We start from the raw sequence: 25,814 nt of genomic DNA, 5'->3' as shown, positions 1-25,814 counted from the left end.
GCTGCCTGCATTCCAGCATCCCATATAGGCACCAGTTTCAGTCCCAGCTGCTCCACTTTCAATCCAGCTCCCTGCTAATGAGCCTCTGAAAGCAATGAAGATGGTCCAAGTGCTTATGCCTCTGCATGTACGTGGGAGACCCACTAGAAGCTCCTGGCTTCTGGCTTCAGCTTGGCACAGCCCTGGCTGCTGAAACCATTTAGAGAGTGAATCTATGGATGGAGGATCTCTCTCTGTTTTTCCCTTTCTCCCTATAACTCTGTCATTCAAATAAATAATAAATCTTAAAAAAAAAAACTAACAACATCAGAGAAACCACAAGTAAGACTGCGAGTGTTCATAAAATTTGAATTAGGTGAAAAATTAGAACCTATTGCATCTGAAGATGAGTTGCAACCTTTTTCTGCAGAGCTGCAGGGTAGTTCAAGCCCTGCAAGCTGGGACCCTTCTGAAGTCACCTTTGTGAAAAACAAAAAATACCCTGGACAGGATAGCATACTGATGACAGGACAAGTGGCATTTTTTTTCTGTTAGGACACCAGAAAGCCTAACAGCGGTTGAATCTATGTGAAATGAGTGTATTACTGTGAGTGATTTTAGGAAAAAAATTCATTTTAAACATTCAGCTAGTAACATGTCTAGATCAATCTTTCAATTCCATTCAAGTTGTACCAAGCCCTAGTTCCAAATGTCATATGTCAGTGGTATCTTTCTGTGATTAGGAGAGAAACTTGGCCTTTAAAAGAAATCTCTATCAAAAAGAAAACCCACAGAGACATGCACAAATGAGTAAAATGCATACACATGTACCTTTAGAGATACAGGTTATTGTACCAGTGATTCTGAACTTGGGCAAGGAGTCCCTGGCCCAGGTCCCAAGGCTCAGATGGAGTTTAAAGGATTAGACTCAGAATGTAGTTTATAGCCTTTGTACAGAGCTCCCAGTCTTGCTCCAGACCCTGGCTTTTACACTGGGTTCTCTGGGCAGAGGAGTATATGGTTTTACTTAAGAGAGTCCATAGTCATAGTCTGCTTTCACCCTTGCACATTTCCTTGGCTTTTGAATTTTCATGTGCATGTTTCCAATGACAAGCTGTTTTAAAACTAGGGGAGCAATTGTGAAATAGGATGGCCGGTCCAAAGCCACCATGGCTTGGAAAGAACCATGACACGGACAACAATGCAGGATTTCTGCAGATTTGTGACATAAACGGAGCTCCCAAGAGAGTCCCTCTTGGAACACTGTTAAGCACTAAACATATTGTCTCTATCTGGTAAATAAGTGAAGGTTTCATTACTTTTGCTTACATCTCCCTGAAGACCAATGACTTTGGATTAAGTAGGAGAACACTGTATTTCAGAGATTACTCCCACCTTTTTTGACAACAGCATGGTCTTTCTGAAGCAGACGTTTGTTGAGTGAGAAATGTGCAGCTCAATGCATAAGTCAGCATGGAACGCCCTGTGCAACTGCACTCCAAGCCCTGATGCACTATGAAAATACTCCTACGATGACATCATTCCATTGTGAAAGAATGAGAACTCGGGAGCATGAAATACATTTGCTTCCCCACTGTAACAGGACTCAGGCGGCAGATTTCTCACTGTACATTTCTACTTGGCTGCGGTGTTTCTCACCCCATGGTTGGCAAACTCCTTCAGATTCCACAGTCCCTACAGAGCAGCGCTACATTCTGCTCATGCCACAGGTTCTCTGTGCTGTTTCGCCTTTGAAGGACAAGCACCAATGGCTTAGGAGAGGCTTACGTTCAGCTCAGCCCATAGCCGCAACCGTTAGTGAGCTCCTACTACATCCTATGAGCTTCATCTGGAGGTGGATGGGGCTGGGCAGATGGACAGGCCTAGAGGTCAAGCGCAAGACTCTGAGAATCTCACTACCAAGATCTACTAGGAAATCCTTACGTTGTTCACTCATCTTCAGAGGCATCTCGCTGGTTTCCTGCTCTTTTTTCTGCACTACAGGAAGCTGACACCTTCTTCATGCTCTTTGCCAGTTCATGTACCACCTGGTGGCTGCCAGTTCTGGGTCTGCCCCCTGGCAGGCTATCCAGAGTACAGCTCCACAGCCTCCTCTTCAACCTACCCTTGAAAATCAGATTTCTAGGCCGAGAGCCATCACCTTACTGGATCTAAATCCCAGCAAGAAAGTACTCTCTGATTATTCCAGAGGGACATTTGCAGTTTAAGGAAGAAATGAACACACCAAATGACTTGTAACTGACTACTTGGGATGTTTCCCACTTTTTTAAGTGCCAGGATGTTGCATCAGCAGCTTCAGAGAGAGACAATATTCTAACGAGGACTTGGGCATCTGAGGCTTGTCCCTGGGGTGATGATATGGTCCAGCGGCTGCCCACAGGCATGGTCATAGGCAGCTGAGCTCTGCTGAGAATAAGGGACTTGAGATATTCACGCAGGACTTCAGAGGTGGCAGAAAGCATCTGTGATGGCCACACAGTTAGAAAACCCCCTGAATTTATGATAGGAAAGAAAACATGCAGTGGAAGCCCCTCAATTAGGAACAGCACTATGGCTTAGAGAGTTAAGCAGCTTCAGCATCCCATATCAGAGCACCTGTTCTAGTCCCATTTGCTCCCTGCTAATGCACCTGGGAAAGCAGCCGATGGAAACAAGGATGGAGTCCCTGGCTCTCATACTAGACCTAGATGTTCACTCCTATTTGGTTAGTGAACCAGCAGATGGAAGATTCTGTGTGTGTGTGTGTGTGTGTGTGTCATTCTGCTTTTCAAATAAGTAAATAAATCTGAAGGAAGAGAGGGGGAAAGAGAGAGAGAGAGAGAGAGAGAGAGTGAGTGCATCCCATCCCTGGTGTAGGAGAAACTGTCCTTTTAAGGATGACAGAGACTGCAGGGAACTGGGCATTCCCACGACTGACTGCACCGCACTGCGTGCCCCCAGCCCTTCCCCGCCCTCGGGGGACAGTTGCAGACTAATCACATTCGGGAAGCTCACACCAACCCTTGTGTAAATTAATAAAGGTCTCAGTGACACGGGACAGCCTTTCCACAAAGCACATGATGAATCGCCAAACTCCTTCAGCATTTGAAACCACCAGCTGGCCATGAAACCACCCCGAAAGTCAAGACCAGGATCCGCAGCGGTAGCAAATAGAGGCCAATTTTAAAAAAACGTTTCCAAAGTCTTGTTGGACGGATTGCCTGATACAAAAATAAACACGTCAACTCCATGGTTATGCACGATGGCTTTTATTTTATGTTTCCCTGACAGGAGACTGGATTCTGGGCCCAACAAACAGACCGTTAGGAAAAAGGGATCCACGCCCTTTGCGGTTGAATAGGAGGAATGGTTATACAGAATTTCCATTTCGTAGTCCCCCCAAAACGAAATGTGATTTTTCCAGCATTTCTTCTGCAGCAGAGTAGAAAATGTATATCTGAGCACACAGGCATTAAACACCACCAGACAATTCCATGCCTGTTGGCGATTACTCAACTTTTACCAAAGAACAATATGTAGTATTTTAAAGAAAAAACAGTTAATTCCTCTGGCAAACTCCCATGACACAGAAGCCATCAGGAGGCACTGCATCTCAAAAACAAGCTAGTAATTAAAATTGCACCAACTCAGTGACACCAACAGACTAAATCACAAAACCAACTTGAAGGTGACAATTGAGCAGTTTATGTTTTGAGGGTTTTGCTTTTTGCTTTTAAAGAAAAGATGGCAAAATGCAACCAGATTGTGCGCCTTCTGCTATTTTCTGTGTTCTTGTCACAAAGTCCAGGAGGTCAAGGTCAACAGAGGAAGAAGTGCAAAAAGTTCTAGATGGAGTTTGACTCTGAGAAGAAAGGACGCAGGGATAGAAATCTACCAAGAGACAGAGAGCAGGAGGAGGGGAAAGAGCACAAGATTTCTGTCCATGTGGGACTAAGTCATGCCCCAGTGTTTCCAATGCTCATCTGTCCCCCTTGTGTCCCTTACCTGGGCCCTGTCACGTAGGACAGAGCTTCTTAAGAAAGAAAAAACAGGGGCCGGCGCTGTGGCTCACTTGGCTAATCTTCTGCCTCTGGCACCGGAATCCCACATGGGCCCCGGGTTCTAGTCCCGGTTGCCCCTCTTCCACTCCAGCTCTCTGCTGTGGCCCGGGAGGGCAGTGGAGGATGGCCCAGGTCCTTGGGTACTGCACCCACATAGAAGACCAGGAAGAAGCACTTGGCTCCTGGCTTCAGATCAGCGTGGTGCACAGGCAGTAGCGGCCATTTGGGGGGTAAACCAACGGAAGGAAGACCTTTCTCTCTGTCTCTCCCTCTCACTGTCTGTAACTCTACATGTCAACTAAATAAAATTTAAAAAAATCTTAAAAAAAAAAAAAAGAAATAGAAAAAACAGGCCAGCACCATGGCTCACTTGGCTAATCCTCCGCCTGCGGCACCAGCACACCAGGTTCTAGTCCTAGTTGGGGTGCTGGGTACTAGTCCCAGTTGCTCCTCTTCCAGTCCAGCTCTCTGCTGTGGCCCAGGAAGGCAGTGGAGGATGGCCCAAGTGCTTGGGTCCCTGCACCTGCATGGGAGACAAGGAAGAAACACCTGGCTCCTGGCTTCAGATTGGAGTAGCACCGGCCGTAGCGGCCATTAGAAGAGTGAACCAATGGAAGGAAGACCTTTCTCTCTGTCTCTCTCCCACTGTCTATAACTCTACCTGTCAAATAAAAAAAAAAATTAAAAATTTAAAAAAGAAATAGAAAAAAAACAAAAAAGAAGACAACTTCTAGGATGATTAAAGGAGATACCACATAGTCTAGCTGGTGTTGATCAGTTATTCTGTCAGATACTGATTTCATCTAGAATATCAGTTCCTAGAAGGATTGTCAATATTTCTCATCCTCTCTTCCTATGTAAACTCAAGATTTAAAATGGAAAATCAAATGATTCATAAAATGCAAACAACTTAAAACATTGGGTTTTAAACAAAGTACCTACAAAAAGCTATTGTATTTAGAGACTTTCTATTATTAATAAAGTAGAAATCCCTATTCACCAGTAGTTACTCCAACTTTAGATATCTTTTTAAAACTCAGCCTTCATTTGAAATGACAACCCTATAAACTTGAAATGCCTGGTAAATTCAATCCACCAAAATAAAACTGCATTAAAGTAACATAAACATTATATCCTAATACTTAAGAGTCACAAATACAGGATTTGAGATTGGGTCTGACTCCTGAGTGTTTGCTTTTTCCAGTAGAACTGATTGCCTTTATCTGTTGACATGTTCTAACAAATTGATCCATTCAAGTAAAGCTACAGTTTTCAAACTGCATTTTTCTGTAGTGGTTTGTCCCAGAGGTTCCTGGTACCCATCAAACCCTGCCCGCTCTGGCCACTCAGTCCCTAAGGTCCCACCATCATAACCTTGTGAGCATCATGGGTCCAGGTGTGAAGTCCCTAGGGAGCTCACTCAGCCTTGTTCTCATTCCCAACCATCCATGCAATAACAAGGGAACACACAACACTTATCCAATAAGATTGGATTAAAGATATTTTCTGAGCTTTGTGCAATCTTTGTTTTTATTGTGTTTATACAATGTGCTGTAAATTTGAGGTGCTTTGTGCCTAATTATTTTGCAAATAATCCCTAGTCATAAGTTGCTGATTAAAAAGAAGATATTTAAGAAAATGTGTAGTGGTGAGTACAATGCTACAGATGAACTTTGTATGAAATTAACTACAATCAGCCTTCTGCATCCACATTGATGGATTCCACAAACCTGAATGGAAAATATTCAGAAAAAAATTGTATCTGTACTGCATATACACAGACTTTTTTCTTATGTTTTCAAACAATACAGTATAACAACGATTTACACAGCACTTACATTGTATTAGGTATTATAAGTAATCTGCTAGGTGATTCAGTGCACACAACAGGATGTGTGTAAGTTATGTGCAAGTACTGTACTGTATTATAGAAGGGTCTTTGTGTCTGGTGGAGGGATTCTGGGGTCAGCTGACTGTACCTTGCCTGAGTTGATTGGTTAATGACTATAGTGATCATGTGTGAAATGACACAGCAGACGGTGACCTTCAAGCCCTGTCAGAGACAAAAGAAGAATGGCAGAAACCTTCCAAATATGGGAGGGAAAAAGATCTAGGACCTCAAAGGAATGTGTACCATGAAGTTTTGCAAAATAATTCTGGGGTCTCTGCCTGGGACATTTTTGAAGTAAAACACATTGAGGATAAGAAAACATTTTTTTATGTGTGCAAAGAATGAATGACTTAATAGTATTGAAAATATATGCAAAACTCAGTCCTTGTTAAAATGAGTTTGTAGGGCTATGCACAGAAACGTGCTGCAGAGCCCTTAAGGGAGGAACACCTCAGTTTAAAAGAGCTTAGGAAAGCTTCTACTGAGAGCACTAAAATAAGTGTGGTAGTTGATCAGATGGCTACAAAAATACAGTTACAGTCATCTTCTGAAAATGGTGATGAATAATGCAGAAATTATAATATCTGTTGAGTTTGTTTGAAGTTAAGATGATGGAGCATCTTCACAGTTCAAAGTCACACAAATACACAGATCTCTTCCATCTGGCATTTTTATACAAATGCAGACAAACTAGATATTATTTTGCTGAACTTTTGACATGTAAGCAACAGAAGAAATAATGTTGAGGATTTGTGCTAGCTTTAAAAACATCATCTATAAGTTGACAACAATGTCCTGTGCTGTGCTATCCTGAAAACTGTTGGCAGAAGAAGCACAGTAGTTAGGAGTCCCAAAAACCTTGGAGAAATTGACTTCTCTGTACAGAAGACGACATTTAAAATGCCAACTGTAAACATGATGGCAGCTTTCAAAACTATTAAATAACAACACAGAAGCTGTCATTTTTACTATCTGTGGTCTTCAATTCCATGCTTTTCACTGTGTAATGATTTTGTTTGTCACTAAAGGGTATCCTGCTGCTGAGAAGTTTGAAAACATTTAGAACTTGAAGATTTATGATGTCTATGGTCCGAATCACTTACTAATGGCATTCCTGTGGGAAGGTAAGCAAATGAGATCTAGATAATAATAATAGAGCTAACATGTGACAGCCATTTATTCTGTACCTGGCACTAAATGTTTGGTGCTAGTTATTACATTCAGGGACCACAAGAGTCTGATTATGTGGGCATTATCTGGTTTCCTATTTTACAGATTAAGAAACTGAGGCTTGGACCTCAGCAGCCTTCCATAGGCAGCTGGGCCAGGAATGAGTGGGCAGGGCTCATTGAGGCTCCTTCTGATCTCTTCCCAGGAACACAGCCTGCCCTCAGGAGCTCTGTTTCCATGTTCTCCACAGTTGAGGAGGGGCAGAGTAACTGGGGGGCCATGAGTTGCCTGGCCAGTGGGAAGTGTCAAGCATTATTGCCACTGGGCAGTAAGTCTCCAAGGTCTGTGCATTGGAAAGTGGGCACCTCTCCCCGGGATCACCCTACTCTGCATGCTGTGCTGACCCTTCTTGTACAGGGAGAAAGCGACAGAGCTGCAGACAATTGGATGGCACAGGTTGGCCTGGCTGGGCCTTCCCATGCACTAACCATGCATCCACCGGGTGTCACCATGGGACACCAGGCCACACAAGCACATGAGGGAGCACTGGTCAGGCTGGGCCCCAGGACAAATCTCAGTGGCACCGGGTGTCGGCAGGTAAGATGCTGCTCTAGGGTGACTTGTCAGGGTTTGTCACTTGGGGATCCCTCGGAGTGGGAGTCTCTGTGGTGGATTTAATAGGAGCCCATTCCCTAAATGCTGAGAGAGTAGATGACAGCACTTCTAGGGCAAAGTAAACAAACTGCTATTCTACACAGTGGGGAGCAGGCATATATAACTCCTGGCCCTGTGAGGTGGAAGCAGAGATGCTCATTGAGATCAGGGCTGTCTATAGATAGCAGTCACTTGTTGGATCTTGTACAAGTCACAGAATCGCATGTTAATTTTCAAGCATTAGAAATATTCAGAAATGAATATAAATTCTATATGTCTTTGAAAATAAAAATAATTGTAACTTGTATATATACTGTATACTTAAAATATAAAGAAATGGATTTCTACATTCCTCCTGTGCTTTCAAGTTTCTTTTTCTCATACATATTCCCTCTCCCTATCCGTCTCCTTGTCTCTTCCAACAATTTTCCCCTATTTGAATGTGTTTGTTCATAATCAATTTTAGGCCACTAATACTATGTCTTTTCTTTGGTAGGCCTTTCAAATAAATAAATAAGTTTCTTAAAAAAATAAAAAGAAAAAAGCAACCTTTTGTAAATAAGAAAGGAGGGCAGAAGAAAAGTAGGAAAGCAAGCATGTGAATGACACCGCCTGGCTGGTGTTTTGGAAAGAAACTCTGATAGAAGAGCTACCCCCTGACAGTGAAATACTATTCAGTGTTCATAAACAACATATACATTTCACAGAGTGCCCAATTTACTGAAAATATTCTCAAGCTGTAAAATAAACCCCAAAGAAACACAGGGAACCTTCTGATGAATTAGTCTCACTGCCTAAGGTCTCAGGAGCTATGAAATAAAAAATAAATAAATAAAATTAAGCAAACACACAATATTGCTGAGCAACCTGGCTTAGCCTCAAACAACTTTCGCGTGTATGAAACCTTTCAGAAAGGAACTGTGTGAAACTGATGGAAGAATTCACCCTGTGGGCGGTGCTCTGATGTCCTAATGAACAGCTACGTGGAAGGTGACTGAATTCAATGACAGTCTCCACGGCTATGCGTCTATCCCTTCCTCACGTCCAGGCACACGAGTGTGCACACGCACACACATGTGCATATATGCACGCATGCATGGCTCACTTAGCCAAGGTGGATCCTCAGCACAAATTATATTTATTTCTTAAAAAAGTGAACGTATTCAAGCATTGATGGGAATGTAAAAGTCTCCCTCTCCTGGTCCTCTTGTTTTGTAAATGCTGATGCGCATTCTGTATGTACAATTGGTGCTTTTTAGTCTCAGCTGGTAGATACCCACAGGGAGTTGAGGCACTGCTTTGCAGACCAAGATGGGGAAGCACTTAACAGATAAAATATGACTTGATCCAAACCCTTTCCCATAACAGATGCCGAGGCCAAACCAAAACTGCTTTGAAGAGCTTAATAAGAAAAAAACTGGAACTGGGTTGGCTTCAGGTTTTGCTGCTTTTAAATAATCCTTCATCTGCCCTATCTGCACTGCTGAATCCTTGGAATAACCAGGTGCTGTGAGAGAAACACCAGACCCGGAAGTTGACCGGCAAACACTACAGTGCACCTATCAAACACCACCTAACCACAAACAGAACAATAAGCAACTCACCGGGGGGCTCTGAAAGTGCTGATGCAACAAAATGGAACATTCTGCTTCTGTTCAGAATGCCACTGTAAGGATCCAGTACTGCGGCACAGCAGGTTAAGCTGCCACCTGCGACGCCAGCATCCTGTATGGGTGGTGGTACAAGTCCAGCTGCTCCACTTCTAATCCAGCTGCCTACTAATGTGCCTGGGAAAGCAGCAGAGGATGGCCCAACTACTTGAGCCCCTGCACCCACATGGGAGACCTGGGTCCTGGCTTCAGCCTGGCCCAACCCTAGCCATTGCAGCCATTTGGGGAGTAAATTAACAAATGAAAGATCTCTCTCTCTCTCTCTCTCTCTCTCTCTTTCTCTCTGTGTGTGTGTGTGTGTGTGTGTGTGTGCGTGTGTCTGTAGCTCTGCCTTATCAAATAAATGAATCTTTTAAAAATTAAAAATAAAATTGCCAGTGTAAGGATTCGTATTTTTCCATGTTTCCTACGCCCTCCGATTTTCCATCTTACAGAAAGGGGTCCTGTGGCGTGGTGTACTTCATTGCAAGGTCTGTGGCCACAGTTATACCCATGTAGTTGTTTCGCCCCTTCAGGAACTCATCACGCAGAATATGCGGATGGTCAGGGCCTCTTTCTACACACCTGACAGCAAAGAACCTTGCTCGTCTGGTGCTCAGAAGGGAAACCCACAGTGTGGCACTTGCTCAAAGGTGAGACACCAGCCAGGATGTGAGGTTCACTTCTAGGCTCCTCCCACCTGTGCCAGTGGTGCCTAAACTACTCACAGCCGCAGGATGCATCTCAGATTGAAAGTGATGGCGCAGTCCCCGGACACTGCCAAGGCATCTGAGCCCCACCCCACACCTCATCCACATCCAGCCCCAGTGGTCACACTGGCTGAAGGCTTCACCTTTCTTCAAAAAATAATTAACAAGAGAATTAATTCCATGGTAGACTTTAACCTGTTATTTTAGACAGTGCAAACACACAAAATAACTGCTGTGGAAGTCAAGGCTCTTGTGAGAATGAAGGTCCCAGCGCTGTCCCTGAGAGCTTAGCCGTGGGTGTGAGGGAACCTGTGTCCATAATCTGGACAATCCACAGCCCAGTCCATAAGCGCTGCAGGAACAACCTGAAGCACCTGCCTCATGTCTGGTGCACAGGAAGTGTGCTGTGCTGGCTGCCTTCTGGGCAACAGATATCTCTCTGTTCTTCCTGAGGGCACATGCTGCTGACGTCCACCTGCCTCAGGGGAGCTGGTGTGGTCAGGAAGAGGCAGGTGACCCAATGTGGGCCAGTGAGATGACAAGAAGAATGTTCTAGACCAGCTGCTGGAAACAGGAGAGTAACAAAGGCAGTGACAGCAGACATCCTAGACTCTCTCGACCATAAGGGGAAGCAATCACCTGTCTTCCACCATTATTGTAGAATTTTTGTGATAATCTTTATAAAATTAGTTTCCTTATAGTTATATTTGTCTGAGAGGGTTTTTTTTAGTTGTTATGAATGGGCATTAAATTTTATTTGCTGATTTAACTGTGATACGTATCCTTTAGCTTATTAATATGACATGGAACTGTGATCAGGTTTCAGCAATTGATCCAGCCTTGCCTCCACACTAGGTTATGGTGTATCATTCACGTCACATTTTTTTTTTTAAGATTTACTTATATATTTGAAAGTTACACAGAGAGAGAAGGGGAGGCAGAGAGAGAAGTCTCCCATCCACTGATTCACTCCCCCACTGGCCACAATGGCTGGAGCTGTGTCAATCTGAAGCCAAGAGGCAGAAGCTTCTTCTGGGTCTCCCACATGGGTGCAAGGGCCCAAGGACTTGGGCCATCTTATACTGCTTTCTGAGGCCATAGCAGAGAGCTGGATCAGAAGTGGAGCAGCCAGGGACATGAACTGGTGCTCATACAGGGTGCCGGCACTGCAGGTGGCAGCTTTACCAGCTACGCCACAGCACCAGCCCCCATCTTCACATATTTCTGATTTCTGTTCAAAGACTTTTGAGTCAATACCCACAGGATACTGGTCTGTCAGTTTCTTCTGTTGTACTGTTTCCTCTGACTTTGATTTCAGTACAATGACTAGAAATGCTCTTTCCCCTTCTGTTCTCTGGACTAGGTGGATCTCAGTTTGTGTTCATTCTTCTTTGCAGGTATGGTAACACTTACCATGGGAGCCATCTGCATTGGAAAGTTCTTTGGGGAGAGGTTCTTAATTACAAACTGAATTTCCTTAGTAGTTATAGGGCTATTCATATGATGTGTTTCTTATGGTGGTGAATAGTAGGGATTTATGTTTGAGGATTAGGTCTATTCCATCTAAGCTGTCAAGTGTATACATGGAGAACTGTTCATTTCACTTGTCATTATCATTACATGTCTGAGGAGTCTACAGTGGGATTTTTCTGGCACAAACTTCAAGTGTTTGACCTCCACCCATTGCCCAGATCCAAAACTGCTTGCTCATCTGGGGTGTTTATTTTAGTTGCATCCCTACTTCCTGTACCAATTGCTGTTTTTGTCCATTTGGGATGCTATCACAAAATGTCACAAGCATATCAACAATTTATAAACAACCCAGACTTCATTTCTCACTGTTCTGGGGGCTGGCGAGTCCAAGATGCAGGTGCCAATAGATTCTATGCCTGCTGAGGGCCCGTTCTTAGTTCATAGATGACGGTCTCCTCTGCGTCCTCCTGTGGAGGAGAGGGCAAGAGAGGACAGGAGTCACCTCCTAGAGGCCCCACTTCCTCACCCCATCACCTCCACAGGTTAAGTTTCCACATATGAATTTGGGAGTACACAAACACCCAGATCACAGCTCCAGGGAACTCCCCACAGCCTCCACAGGCCCTGAAGTCCCAAGCCAGGCTGCTCTGTCCTCTCCACTTTTGTGATTGTTCTTGTGCTTACAGGATGCACGGCGCCCACTGTGTCTAGTTGCACGTAGTGAGGAGATAGGAAAAGCACACCTAACTGGTCCCCAAGCAGTCACCTTAACACCTGTGGCCACACCAGATCTGCACAGAGCTTCCTTTCCCCCTGCAGAGCTCCCTGATCTTGCCCTTTCTCTTCTTTTCATCCCTTAGCTGGTTTAGCTTTTTGATTGATTGGTTGGGTTTGTTAGTTTTAAGCAAAGATCATGGCATTTTTGAGAAGTAGTGATTTCATATTTTCCCAGTCTTAAAGTGAATTCCCAGTTTTCTGATTGAAGCAGAAAGGCATTAAATAAATACGTTTAAAGGAAAAGAAATCTGTTGCAGGAGTTCAGACATCAGCTGGGGCTTTCACACTCCATAATCACAGTGCCTGGGTTGGAATCCCAGCTCTGCTCATGACTCTAGCTTCCTGCTAATGTTCACCCTTGGAGGCAGCAATGATGGGTAAGTAGCTTCATCCCTGCCACCCGTGTGGAAGATCTAGATTGAGTTCCATGCTCCTGGCTTTGGCCTGGAGCACCTTTGGCTGTTGCAGACATCTGTAGAATGAACCACTGGATGGAAGATCTCTCTCTCTCTCTCTCCCATTCCCTCCTCTTCCTTTCCTCCCTACCTCTCTTTCAAATAAATAAAAACCAATAATTTTACTTTTTTTTTTTGACAGGCAGAGTGGACAGTGAGAAAGAGAGAGACAGAGAGAAAGGTCTTCCTTTGCCATTGGTTCACCCTCCAACGGCCAGTGCGCTGCGGCCAGCGCAAGTTAATAATTCAACCAAGCTACCACAAACAAATGTTAATTTAATCAATTAAGTGATAATTCAGTCCAACTATCTTAAGCAAATTCCCTTTTGGGGCCCGCGCCATGGCTCACTTGGTTAATCCTCCCCCTAGGGCACCAGCAACCCATATGGGCGCCGGGTTCTGGTCCCAGTTGCTCCTCTTCCAGTTCAGCTCTCTGTTGTGGCCTGGGAGGGTGGTGGAGGATGGCCCCAGTGCTTGGGCACCTGCACCTACATGGGAGACCAGGAAGAAGTACCTGACTCCTGGCTTCAGATCGGCATAGCTCCAGCCATGGCGGCCATTTGGAGGGTGAACTAGCGGAGGGAAGACCTTTCTCTCTGTCTCTCTCTCACTGTCTAACTCTAACTGTCAAATAAAAATAAATAAATAAATAAAAAGTATCCCTTTTCCTACATGTTTGTCACCAGAAATGTTTCTGTTCTAGAACTTTTTCAGATTTTGGAATATTTGCATATGTGTAATAAGATATCTTGGAGATGGTACTCAAGTATAAACATGAAATTCATTTATGTCTCATATACACCTTATACACATAGCCCAAGGTAATTTTACATAGTACTTGTTAACAATTTTGCATATGAAACAAAGCTTGTGTACACTGAACCAGGAGAGGACTCATTTGGAATTTTCCACTGGTGGTGCCATGTCAATGCTCAAAATGTTTCAGTATTTGGAGCATTTCAAATTTTCGGATTCTGAATTTTCTGTTTAGGAATGTTCAATCTATGTAGATAGTTAATAAGTGGAATAAATAAGTTAACTCTGCAATGAAGCGACCCTCAATTTCTGTCATCCACCCAACTGAGCAATGCATACTGCTGACCATCAAAGTTAATGCGCCTCGCAGTGTGCCTACCGCCCTGGTTCCCACTTTCATTTCTGTTGAGGCTGGTATAAAAGTGTGTTATTTTTTCACTACACCATTGACCGTAAGCAGCATGTATGGTTATTCAAAGGGAACAGTCATTTCACTGACATGAAGCTCCCCTCCCCAGACACACACAGGCTTGCCCATGACCTGTGGGTAGAGAAATGTTCCAGCATATTTGACTCAAACGTTTCCCCCAGGGAGTGGGTGTGTGTGGCCAAGATTAGGGAAAGAGTTCAATGTGACAAGGAGGGTTTGGTTTTCAAGGTGTTGAGCTTTGCCGAGGGACATTTTGGAACTTTAAGAATTGACACAGATGCAGATGTGAGATCCCCAGGAGGAAGTCTCCCCAGGGTTCTGTCCCCAGCTCTCTTGTTCCAAGGGAAGCACAAGTGCATTTTGGAGAAGAGTCTCCCCCACCCCACGATTGCCCCCAGTGCCTCCCTCAAGAGAATGCAAGGGATCCCTTGTAATGTGGGCTCTGTGGGCATCAGGGTTTTATGCTCCATGACTCCACCAAAAATAGAGAGACATAGCAGGGACTGGCTGAACATGGAGGGATTCCTCTTCCAGATCGTTCCTTCCCAGGCAAGTAGTTCTCTGGGCCACACAGAGCACTAGAATTCATAAAAGCCAATGGTTCCCAAACTGCTGAAGTCAGAATCACATCTGGAGCTGTTCAGAAATACACTTCCCCTGGGGTACTTCCCAAATTCATTTAGAGTCAGACTCTCCCAGGGCAATGCTTGGGAGTCTCTGTGTTTCAGAAGGTCCCCCAGGCGCCTATAATGAACCAGGGAAGGTGTGGGGCCCACGGGTCTCACCTGACTCCTTTGTCATTCAGATAGTTAACAGCAAAACCAGAAGCAGAAACGCTGCCTCTGGAGGCCTGGGTTTGCTCCTCACCACCCAGCCTGCGTGGAGTCACTGCCGCTGTCCCGGGGGCTACAGCAGGGCCCACTGCTGTGTCACCAACGCACCGTGCTAGAAACCATCCCCAGCCTCCTGGGTGGACTGATGGTGATCCCAAGGGCAGAAGTCCTTTGCAGCAGTGCCTGGCTCAGCTGGAAAGCAGGGTAACTCCCTGGGCACTCACTGAAGACCTGGGGAGAGAGGAAGGTGTGAAGCTGGGGGGAGCAGCCCTCCCTGGGCTGTCGACAGGAGGATGAATTACAGATTCCACAGCCAGCTCTGACTCAAGAAATGAGAGGCTGGCAGGTACGTGTTTTTTATCTGTGTCTGCTGCTCTGGGAGAAAGATCCAGGGGAAAGTCTGCTTTACAGAGACCAAGTCGAAGTTTCCAGTGAAAGATGGGAATGAAAGCTTCTCTTATTATTAGCATTATTTTTTTTTTTCTTTCTGAGTTCCATGGAAGAGTCTGCAGAGCACTGATCCTTATCCAAGGAAGAAAAAGAGAGTGTGTGCTGTGGCCTTCGCGAGCGAGGGCCTGTGGGTTTGGGCCAGGAACAGGAATTCCCTGCACAGACACTGAGTCTGCTGCTGGAGACAGGAGGGGCGGCTCCAAAGAAGGCCACTGTGTTGGCTGCCACCGAGGAGCGCGCGGAGCGCGCACACAGCCTGGGAGAAGGGATGTGTGAAAGGAGTGTTTTTTTTCCCTAGAATACACAGTGCTCTTATTTCCTTAGGGGTGCAGTAAAAACTCACCATGAATAGACTGCCACATGCGGCCGAGCATCGGGGAGGGTATTTATCTCCCCAGGCCGGGGGTGCTGGGATGGGTCCTGGGATGGACTTTGAATACTTAATAAATCAACATGAAAGATTAAAATGAGAAAGCGTTGGCTAAACATGTTTGGAAGCAGGCTTTGGGACTGCTATTTTTTCCCTACCAAGTGCTGCTTAGGGACTTGACTTTTTGAATCCAATAGAAAATGTGTCTGTGTTTGAGGTGAAAGGCAAAAAAGCAAGGGGAAAAAAAAGAAAACAAAAGCATTTTATGCTTGGAGCTTTGGTTTGCATGCATTTTTGAATTCCAAGAAAATCCAGTTGCTAAATCTAACTGCATATGTTGTACTAAGTAGGAAAAGCAAACACACAAAAAACTGAAGCATATCCTTAGCACACAAAAATTCTTAAAATGATCTATTGCAACATATCATTTGTTTCCTATTTCATCAAAATATAAGAATCAGCGGCTGGCATTGTGGCACAGAAGGTTAAGACACTTCCCATAAGGGCGTCAGTTCAGGTCCCAGCTGCTCCATTTTTGATCCAGCTCCCTGCTAATGGCCTGGGAAAAGCAGTGGAAGATGAGCCAAGTGTTTGGGCCCCTACACCCACATGGAAGATCCAGATGAAGCTTCTGGCTCCTGACTTCAGCCTGGCCCAGCCGTGGCTGTTGTGGACAACTGGGGAGTGAACCAGCAGATGGAAAATATCTCTCTCTCTCTCTCGGTATCTCTTTCAAATGAATAAATAAATCTCCCTTTAAAAAGGCAGAAAAACCCCATGAATAACTTTAAGTATTATGACATACATGCTGTGAGCAGACACTGGACAACCCTGGGCTGCTGGAAGCTTGGAGCTGTCTGCCTACACTAGATGATACATCCTGGCAAGTTCTCAGCACCCTTTGGTGCAACCTAAGAATATCTTACTTGGTTAGAGCAAGAGGGTGTGCAAAGCAAGAGTTGGGAGTCCTCCCCTAGCTTAGAGGCCACCCCTTTTAAAATCTGGCCTAACCTCTCTGAACACCAGCATCATAGCTACTTCTATTAGCAAACCCCGTGTGTGCAGCCCAGGCCTGGTTGCCCCTCTTTGAATCCAGAAGCAGTAGATACATGAGTCCTGCTGCTGTGCCCCCTGCTGTGGCTTTTCTCACCCACTGGCACCACCCTGAGCTCACCAAGGGCAGTGATAGCCTTATGCTTCTGTTATGGGCTGAATGTGTTCCTTAAGAATCCCTCTGTTGAGTGTGGGCATTGGGCATAGTGGTTAAGATGCCTTTTATGTCTCCCACATCCCAATCAGAGTGCTTGAGTTTCAGTCCTTGTTCTAATTCCGATTCCAGCTTCCTGCTAATGTGCACCTCAGGAAGCAGCAGATGATGGTTCAGTTAGTTGGGCTCCTGTCACCCATGTGGGAGACCTAGTTTGAGTTCCTGATTCTAGTTTTTATCTGGCCCAGCCCCAGTCTTGGGGGCATTTGGTGAGTGAACCAGTGGGTTAGAATGTTTCTGTCTGTCTGTCTCTCTCTCTCTCTCTCTTCCCCCTCCCTTTCCTCTCACCCTTTCAAATAAATTAAAAAAAAATTATTTCATATGTTGAATCCCTAACCTGGGAATGCTGATCTATCTGGAGACAGAGTCTTTAAAGTGGTAGTTAAGGTAAAACTGAGGTATTTATGGTAGGCCCTGATTCAATAGGCCCGGTGTCCTTAGAAGAAATCAGGACACAGACGTGCACAGAGGAAAGACCACATGCAGATATATGGAGAAGACAGCCATCTGCAAGCCGAAGACACAGACTTCACAGAAACCCACCACACTGGTACCTTGACCTTGGACTTTTCAGCCTCCAGACTGTGAGAAGATAATTCCTGTTGTTTGAGCTCTTGGTCCGTGGGACTGTGTTAGAGCCACCCTAACTGACCAATGCAACTTCCGTGTCCTGTGTCACATGCATCCAAGCCCTGAGCAAAGAAGAAACTCAGCATCCATTGTTGGGTTTAACTGTCCACTTAACCTATGGGATTCAGGAGCAAAGAAGGATAAAAACAGAATAACAGAACGAAAATTGAAATGGCAGACTTAAGTCTTAGCAATTCAATAATTGCACTCAATTGAAATGGTCTAAACGTGTGAATTAAAGCAGATTGGCAGAGGGGCTGGTATTGTGGAACAGTGTTAAGCCATCACTTGTGACATGGGCATCCCATGTCAGAGTGCTGATTTGAGTCTTGCTCGCTCCACTTCTGATCCAGCTCCCTGTTAATGCAACTAGGAAGGCAACAGGTGATGGCCCAAGTACTTGGGACCTTGCCATCATGTGGGAGAGAGCATGGAGCTCCTAGCTCCTGGCTTCAGTCTGGCCCAGACCTGGCTGTTGAATGAACCAATGGATGGGAGATTTCTCTCTCTCTCTCTCTCTCCCTCTCTCTCTCTCTTTCACTCTGCCTGTCAAGTACATAAATCATTTTAAAACAAGAAAGAGAGACTAGAGGAATAATTATAAAAACATGACTCAATTATATATTGCTACAAGAAACTAAATTCAAACACAATGACATAAATAAAAAGAATAAGATGGAAAATGATATAACATGCAAACATAATCAAAATAAAGGAAGAATAGCTGAAGTTGTATCTGATAACTATATATTTTTAAAAAGTATTTATTTATTTATTTGAAAAGTAGAAATACAGTGAGAAAGAGAGAGAGAGAGATTTTCCATCCTCTGGTTCACTCCTCAAATGGCTGCATTGGTCAGAACTAGACCAGGCTGAAACCAGGAGCCAAGAGTTTCTCCCAGGTCTCCCATGTGGGTGCAGGGCCCCAAATACTGGGCTGTCTTCTGTTGCTTTCCAGGTACATTAGCAGGAAGCTGGATTGAAAGTAGAGCTGCCCGGGCTTGAACCAGTACTCATATGGAATGCTGGCACTGCAGGTGGAGGCTTAACCTTCCACGCTGCAGCACTGGCCCCTAAAGTAGATCTGAGAGCAAAGAAAATTACCAGTGACACAGAAGAATGTCACAAAACAATAGAGTGGACGCACTATCAAGAAGTGAGCAATTCTAAATGTCTTTGTACCTAACACGAAGGTGTCTGATATGTGAAGCACAATCTGATAAAACTGAAAGAAGAGACAGAAAATTCACAGTTGGAGCTGAAGATGTTCGATCTAGTTGATCGAACAACTAGACAGAAACCCAGGAAGAACATAGAATTTAGCACCATCAACCAACAAGATCTGACCACCTATATCGAGGGAGACCATATCCTGGTCAGGAATCAAAACACAAGAAATTTAAAAGAACTGGCATCATACGGGATGTGTTTGCCATTCCCAATGGTACTGAAGTCGTATTAATAAAAGAAATGTATCTTTAAATACTTGATTAAAACACTTTTAAATATTCCATGAGTCAAAAAGAAAAACAAAAAAACTCCTAAAAAGTGAAAACTTCATCAAACTAAAGTAAATGAAAATATAACACATCCAAGTTTGTGAGGTGCAGTTAAAGCAGTGTTGGGAGGGCAATGTATAGCAATAAATGCTTTCATTAGAAAAGAGGGAAAGTTTCAGATAATAGTCTGAGCTCCCATCTCAAGACTCTTTAGAAACAAACACACAGAAAACAGAAGCAAGGAAAAGAATAGGAATAAACGAAATTGAAAACCAAAAAATGATAATTGAGAAAATCAATGAAACAAAAAGTTTTTCTTTGAAGAGATCAACATAATTGACAAATCTTGAGCAAGATTTATAGAGGGAAAAAATGCAAGTGCAAATTCAGGGATGAATCAGGTGATAGATATTACTAAAGACCCTGCAGGTACTAAAATGATACAGGAGCAAAAGGAACAACTCTACATACACAAATTTAACAACTCAGGTAAAATGGACAAATTCCTTGAAAAGCACACAGTAGTCCTCAACTACCACCATGAAACACAACTTTAATAGCCCTAGAACTATAAAGAAAATACTGTAAAGGAAATGTAATTGGCAATTAAAAGCATTCCAGAAAGATCATCCCTTTTTCCATGAAAACAAACGTTTAAATAAGAATTAGCACTAACAGTATAGAAAATAAGTAATTTGTTGAGAGATAATAAACATATACAAATATTATTTTAATATTTTTATTTTTGAAATTTAAAAAAACACATTTCTATTGTTTTTAAAATTTTTGAAAGATGAGGAACAAAATAACAGTCTGACAAGTGTCCCAAAGTAAATATATGGATCACACTTAATGCCAACATAGAGCATCAAGGGATAAGATCTAAATAAAAACATTCTGAATTATAGTAACTTTTTTTTTGACAGTCAGAGTGGACAGTGAGAGAGAGAGACAGAGAGAAAGGTCTTCTTTGCCATTGGTTCACCCTCCAATGGCCGCCGCGGCTGGCGCGCTGCGGCTGGCGCACAGCGCTGATCCGATGGCAGGAGCCAGGTACTTATCCTAGTCTCCCATGGGGTGCAGGACCCAAGTACTTGGGCCATCCTCCACTGCACTCCCTGGCCACAGCAGAGAGCTGGCCTGGAAGAGGGGCAACTGGGATAGAATCCGGCGCCCCGACCGGGACTAGAACCCGGTGTGCCCGGTGTGCCGGTGCCGCAAGGCAGAGGATTAGCCTAGTGAGCCACGGCGCCGATGCTGAATTATAGTAACTTTTAAGCAACTGTAGTGTTGGTTATTTACAGTGACTGCACAACTCATAATTTGAACTGATAAAAATTGACAAGAAGTTAATGAGTAACCAATTCTATACCATAATTAATGACAAGATTTGGATATAAGATATGAGGGTGCATCCAAAAATTCATTCACAAAACATATTATGAAAAACTATGCATGGATTTCAATTTGTTTTGCACTAAAATCAATATATATTCTAATTCCATTTCCCACAAACTTTTTGAAATACCCTCACATATACCAAAGAACACAGAAATGATGCCTTTAAAATTCCTTATGTAGGGGCTTAGCAGGTAAAGCCACTGCCTGCAGTGCTGGCAGCCCATATGGGTGGCAATTCGAGTGCTCCACTTCCAATCCAGCTCTCTGCTATGGCCTGGGAAAGCAGTGGAAGATGGCCCAAGTGCTTGAGATCCTGCACCCACGTGGGAGACCCAGAAGAAGTTCCTGGCTCCTGGCTTCAGATCTGCTCAACTCTGGCTATTGTGGTCAATGGGGAAGTGAACCAGCAGATGGAAGACCTTTCTCTTTCTCTCGCTCTGCCTCTCCTTCTCTCTGTGTGTAACTATTTTTTTTCTTAAAAAAAAAAAAAGATTTATTTATTTACTTGAAAGTCAGTTACACAGAGAGAGAAGGAGAGGCAGAGAGAGAGAAAGAAAGAGGTCTTTCATGTGCTGGTTCACTCCCCAATTGGCTGCAACAGCTGCCTCTGTGCCAATCCAAAGCCAGGAACCAGGAGCTTCTTCCAGACTTCCTACGCATGTACAGAGGCCCAAGAACTTGGGCCATCTTCTACTGCTTTCCCAGGCCACAGCAGAGAGCTGGATCAGAAGTGGAGCAGCTCCTGGGAAAACAGTGGAGAATGGCCCGAGTCCTTGGCTGCACCCAAGTAGGGGACCAGGCAGAGGTTCCTGGCTCCTGGCTCCTGGCTTCAGATTGGCACAGCTCCGACCATTGTGGCCAACTGGGGAGTGAACCAGCAGAATGAGGACCTCTCTCTCTCTCAGCCTCTCCTTCTCTCTCTGTGTAACTCTGACTTTCAAATAAATAAATAAATAAATTTTAAAAAAGTTCTTTATGTAAGCCCCAATGCTGTTTATATTATGAACTTTAGGTGAATAATTCTTGAAGCACCTTGCAAATTTAAACTGTGGCCAAGCTACAATGACACGACCTGGTAAAGGCTGACTTGATGTAGTTCTGCTGTAAATACAGATGCTTTTCTGATCTGTTTTTTAAAAGGTGATTCCTTCCTACCAGGGAAGGTCAAATCTAGAATGTAATATATAATGTGATATTACACACAGAGCATGCAAGTGCGCTTACCTGCACGGCTATTTTTCAGTCATGTAGGTTCTGTGGTTCCCCTCAGACTTCCCTCTGCAGAGCGAAGTCGGCTATGCAATGCATATAAATCTGCACTTGGGCCAAGTCTGCAAACCAGACTCCAAGCAGGACCTAGGGCTCAAATGACAGCATATCCATGTCTGCTGTGAGCACTCAGTGGTGGGGGGAGTGGAAACAGAACAGGCTCTTTACCCAAAAAGCTCTATCCACATCCATCTTCCCAGAGAAATAGCCTTCCAGGCACTGCGGCCGATAAGAAATGGCAAGTGATAAATAAAACTCTGACGTCCAAGGACAAATGACCCCCAACACACACATGAAGGGGAAGCCAGGAAAATTTCAATAGGGGTGTCGTGGGAGAAGGCATGCCTGCCAAAATCACCACACACATGTGCATGCATGCATACATGTGCAAAATGCAAGCATCCATGTGTTCACACCTGTTACACATCCAGCTTACGCACCAGCCCCTCAGTAGCTGCTCTCCTTCCTGTTCTAGCTGAGCAACTTTCTTAGCCCATCCACGCTCCAGCGTTCTCAAATGCTGAACTGACTCAGTCCCTACTCGATGGGGTTCTCATGAACAGGGAGCAGCGCCTAGCACACAGAACAGTAATACTCACCGAATGTTAAAACCAAACCACAGACCTTCATTGCCACCTTTCGAGTTTTCACCTGTTAAAACAAAAATCTGTTTTAATCTCTTAAAACAAGATTAAGATGCTTGCAAATTCCAATTAGGGGAGCTCAAGCTTTCTTCCTAGAACAAATCTTTTTTTTTTTTTTTTTTGGACAGGCAGAGTGGACAGTGAGAGAGAGAGAGAGAGAGAGAAAGGTCTTCCTTTGCAGTTGGTTCACCCTCCAATGGCCGCCGCAGCCGACAAGCTGCAGCCCGCGCACCGCGCTGATCCAATGGCAGGAGACAGGTACTTATCCTGGTCTCCCATGGGGTGCAGGACCCAAGCACTTGGGCCATCCTCCACTGCACTCACTGGCCACAGCAGAGAGCTGGCCTGGAAGAGGGGCAACCGGGACAGAATCTGGCGCCCCGACCAGGACTAGAACCCGGTGTGCCGGTGCCGCAAGGCGGAGGATTAGCCTAGTGAGCTGCGGCGCCGGCCCCTAGAACAAATCTTTATCCTTAACCTACTTGTCCAATTACCTCAGCTGTGTTTTCAGACGCTTGCTCAACACCAATAAGTCCAACTTAAGGAAAGGGAGAGGGGCTACCCGCCCCCGTTCCTGCTGGTGTTCTTGTCCCCTTCACCCCCAGGCAGAAATATCTGGGCACCAGGAGGCAAGGAGGAGCCTTGCCCCCAGTTCCGGAGGCCTCCCTCCCACCTGCAGGCCCCAGAGCTTTTTCAGCGCCAGGAGAAAGGCCAGCAGCGCCAATTCTTGCTGGAAAAGCACCAGCTGTTTGTGAAACAAAGTACTTCCTGAGACCAAGACAGTCCTTATTAGTGCAGGCGCTGGGGGACGCCCCTAGGCTCTTCCTCTGGAACCTCCCTCCGGGTTATTTTTAGGATTCTTTTCTGCCTAGGGAGCCTGTCCCCAGGGTGATGCCCCTGACTTCATGCCTTTGCTTGCTCTAGACCCTGTCACAGTCTCAGCCACAGAGCGTTGTGCAGGAGGGTTCAGACTCCAGGCAGATGCTGTGGGTAGAATCCTCAGCCATGCCACCTGTGCCAGCCTGGAGGAGTCCCCTGACATCCCTGGACATTCGTGTCCTCAGGCTGCCATGCTACTCAGAAGTGAGGGGCATGATGGATAGACGGTCTGGCCCAGTGCCTGCAGAGTAAGTCCAAATGTGGGTGTGTGGGTGATAGGTTTACCAGTACTTGCATTCTTCCTGGCCACTGGCTAGATGTACCCTTCTATAGATAACCCTTCATCCACAGAGTATACATTCCAAGACCTCCAGTGGATACATGATACTGTGGATGGTACCACACTCCATATGTGCTTGTTTTCCCATACATATATGTATATATATATGCCTATAATAAGGTTTAGTGTGTAAATTAGGCACAGTAGGAGAATGAGAACAACTAATAAAATAGAAAATTTATAATGATATACTGTACTAAAAATTTCACGAATGTAGTGTTTCTCTCTCTCTCTCTGTCTCTCTGTCTCTCTGTCTCTCTCTCAATACCTTGAGTCTGGGGCTATTGCTAAGCCTCTGCCTGCGGCGCCAGCATCCCATGTAGGCGCTGGTTTCTGTTCCAACTGCTCCGCTTCCAATTCAGCTCCCTGCTAATGGCCTGGGAAGGCAGTGGAAGATGGTCCAATTTTTGGGGCCCTGCACCCACATGGGAGACCCTGGCTCCTGGCTTCGGATTGGCCTAGCTCTGGCTATTGCAGCCATTTGGAGAGTGAACCAGCAAATGGAAGACCTTTTTCTCTGTCTCTCCCTCTCTCTGTAACATATGCTTCATAAAAAGTAAATCTTTTAAAAAATACATTGACTTCTTGCTGTACTGTAGCAATATTTCAGAAAACAGAGCGTGAAACTGTGGATAATGGGGAACTGCCATCCATGATATTGACTCAATCTATTTTCATCAGTTTTTTAATAGAATTGGCCAAAGTCTGGAAAAGGGTGTCTTGCTTGACATTGTCTCACAAAGACCCCCATGACCATGTGATGGGGCCCTGGTTCTTCTCAGCTTGCTGTCTTCATTTATTTTTGCAACAGAGCATCCAAGAAGACAGATACAGTGGTTCTGTCCATGCCCCCAGGTGGCCACTCCTCCCAACAAGCAGTGCGGCTTCACCACCTCATGGGTCTGGGTGGGCCTCATGAGAGAGTATGCGAGTCTTTGGAGGTACATCTTCAAGGGGCTGGCAGCTTCCGCTCGGGCCCCTCTGCCACCAGTGCTTCCTGGTAAAGAAGCTGGACTGGCTTCCTGAGAGATGAGAGACCACCTGGAGAGAGACCAGCCATTAGCCAGCAGAGTTGTCTCAAGCCCTACATGCACCTGAAATCCACAGGACTCCTCAGCTGAGCTGAGCCCAGAATGGAACATCAGTACTGACTGTGGCTTATGGTGATTTGTTTTGTAGAGATCAATAACTGATACCACCACGCTCCAGGCATGAAGGCCCAGTCACAGTTCCTCAATCAACCCAGCCTTGCTCTTGAAGCTGGGCCTTGACACAGTCTCCATCTTCTCTTTCCAGTTTTCTTCCATATGCCTCACTCTCTGCTCTTTCTGAGATGTTTGTTCAAAAGTCCCTTTTCCGGTGAGGTCTTCCTTGACCCTCTAAACTCAGACCCTTCCCCTGAAAATGTCATCTGCCTTCCTTGCAGTGTTGCCTCCATCTATCTAACACAGGAAGCATTTCAGCTCTCTGTGTGCCTGCCTCACTCAGGAGAGCTCCAACTGGGCAGTTGGCTTGGTCCTAGAACACTATCAAGCATGCTAAGCTATATTAGCTCAGGAAAGCCTCCTTGCTGGAATAAAGAGATTCAACAGCAATCTAGTGGCTCATTATGGGTAAGCAGTTACATCTTTCAAATCCAAAGTAAGCTGTCCAGGCCAGTAAATGGGTCCTTCTTTGAGAGCCTTTGGAGACCAGAGTTCCTCCATCTGAACTCTCCACTGCTATCTACATGATTGAGTCCAAAGGCAGGAATTTCTTTTGTCTCAGTCCTCAGGAAGGGAAAGTCAACTGTGGATATCACAAGTCACAGACTTGGAAAGGCACAGAACCCTTCTGTTCCACAAGGCAGCCATGTGCCCAGCCACAAGCCTCAATGGTGAGGAGGAGACAAGACTGGGCCAGGAGTCCATTCCACAAGGGTAGCTTTTCCGAAAATTGTTCTTATGGAGCTTGAACTGAAGCAGTTGACACTGGAACATGATGAAAAGGAGAAAGAAAAGATAGGAATGTGTCTTGGTTTCTGAAGCTCCTCAGCTTGAGCTGAGAGACATGAGGCTTAGCTGATGGGATCCACCAGAAGTCATCAGAGAGAAACAATCACCCAATCTCACCCAGAGAAACGAGGGCACTGGAGAGTGTGCCCCGCTCATCGGCCCAGCACTCTGCACCTCCATAGCTGGTTGGAGGGCGAATCAATTGGCCATTGCGATCACTGGCTCTTCTCCCT

At 45.0% G+C, this 25,814-nt stretch overlaps 1 protein-coding gene across 4 annotated transcripts in view; it reads right to left on the bottom strand.

The window, feature by feature from the left end:
- LOC108176498 (uncharacterized) overlaps positions 1-25,814 on the bottom strand; it is a 93,807-nt gene extending 67,993 nt beyond the window's left edge. The window contains exons 1-4 of one of the 4 annotated variants that reach the window (XR_011389471.1): positions 25,699-25,814; positions 22,324-22,375; positions 14,947-15,069; positions 11,954-12,054 (exon numbers count right to left, since the gene is read on the bottom strand). Coding sequence is in view for 1 of the 4 variants with exons in the window: in XM_070075825.1 (XP_069931926.1) it covers positions 14,947-14,961 (15 nt within the window). In the remaining 3 variants the exon portion in view is untranslated. Of the gene's footprint in view, positions 1-11,629; positions 12,055-14,946; positions 15,070-21,679; positions 22,376-22,862; positions 23,115-25,698 lie in introns of those variants that run through there. The other 3 variants (XR_011389470.1, XR_011389472.1, XM_070075825.1) reach the window with 3 other exon arrangements.

This window comes from Oryctolagus cuniculus, chromosome 6, assembly GCF_964237555.1.
Source record: "Oryctolagus cuniculus chromosome 6, mOryCun1.1, whole genome shotgun sequence".
In the NCBI taxonomy this organism is placed as follows: domain Eukaryota; kingdom Metazoa; phylum Chordata; class Mammalia; order Lagomorpha; family Leporidae; genus Oryctolagus; species Oryctolagus cuniculus.
The sequence above is the reverse complement of the archived record's forward strand: the minus strand, read 5'-3'. Positions and strand labels throughout refer to the sequence as shown.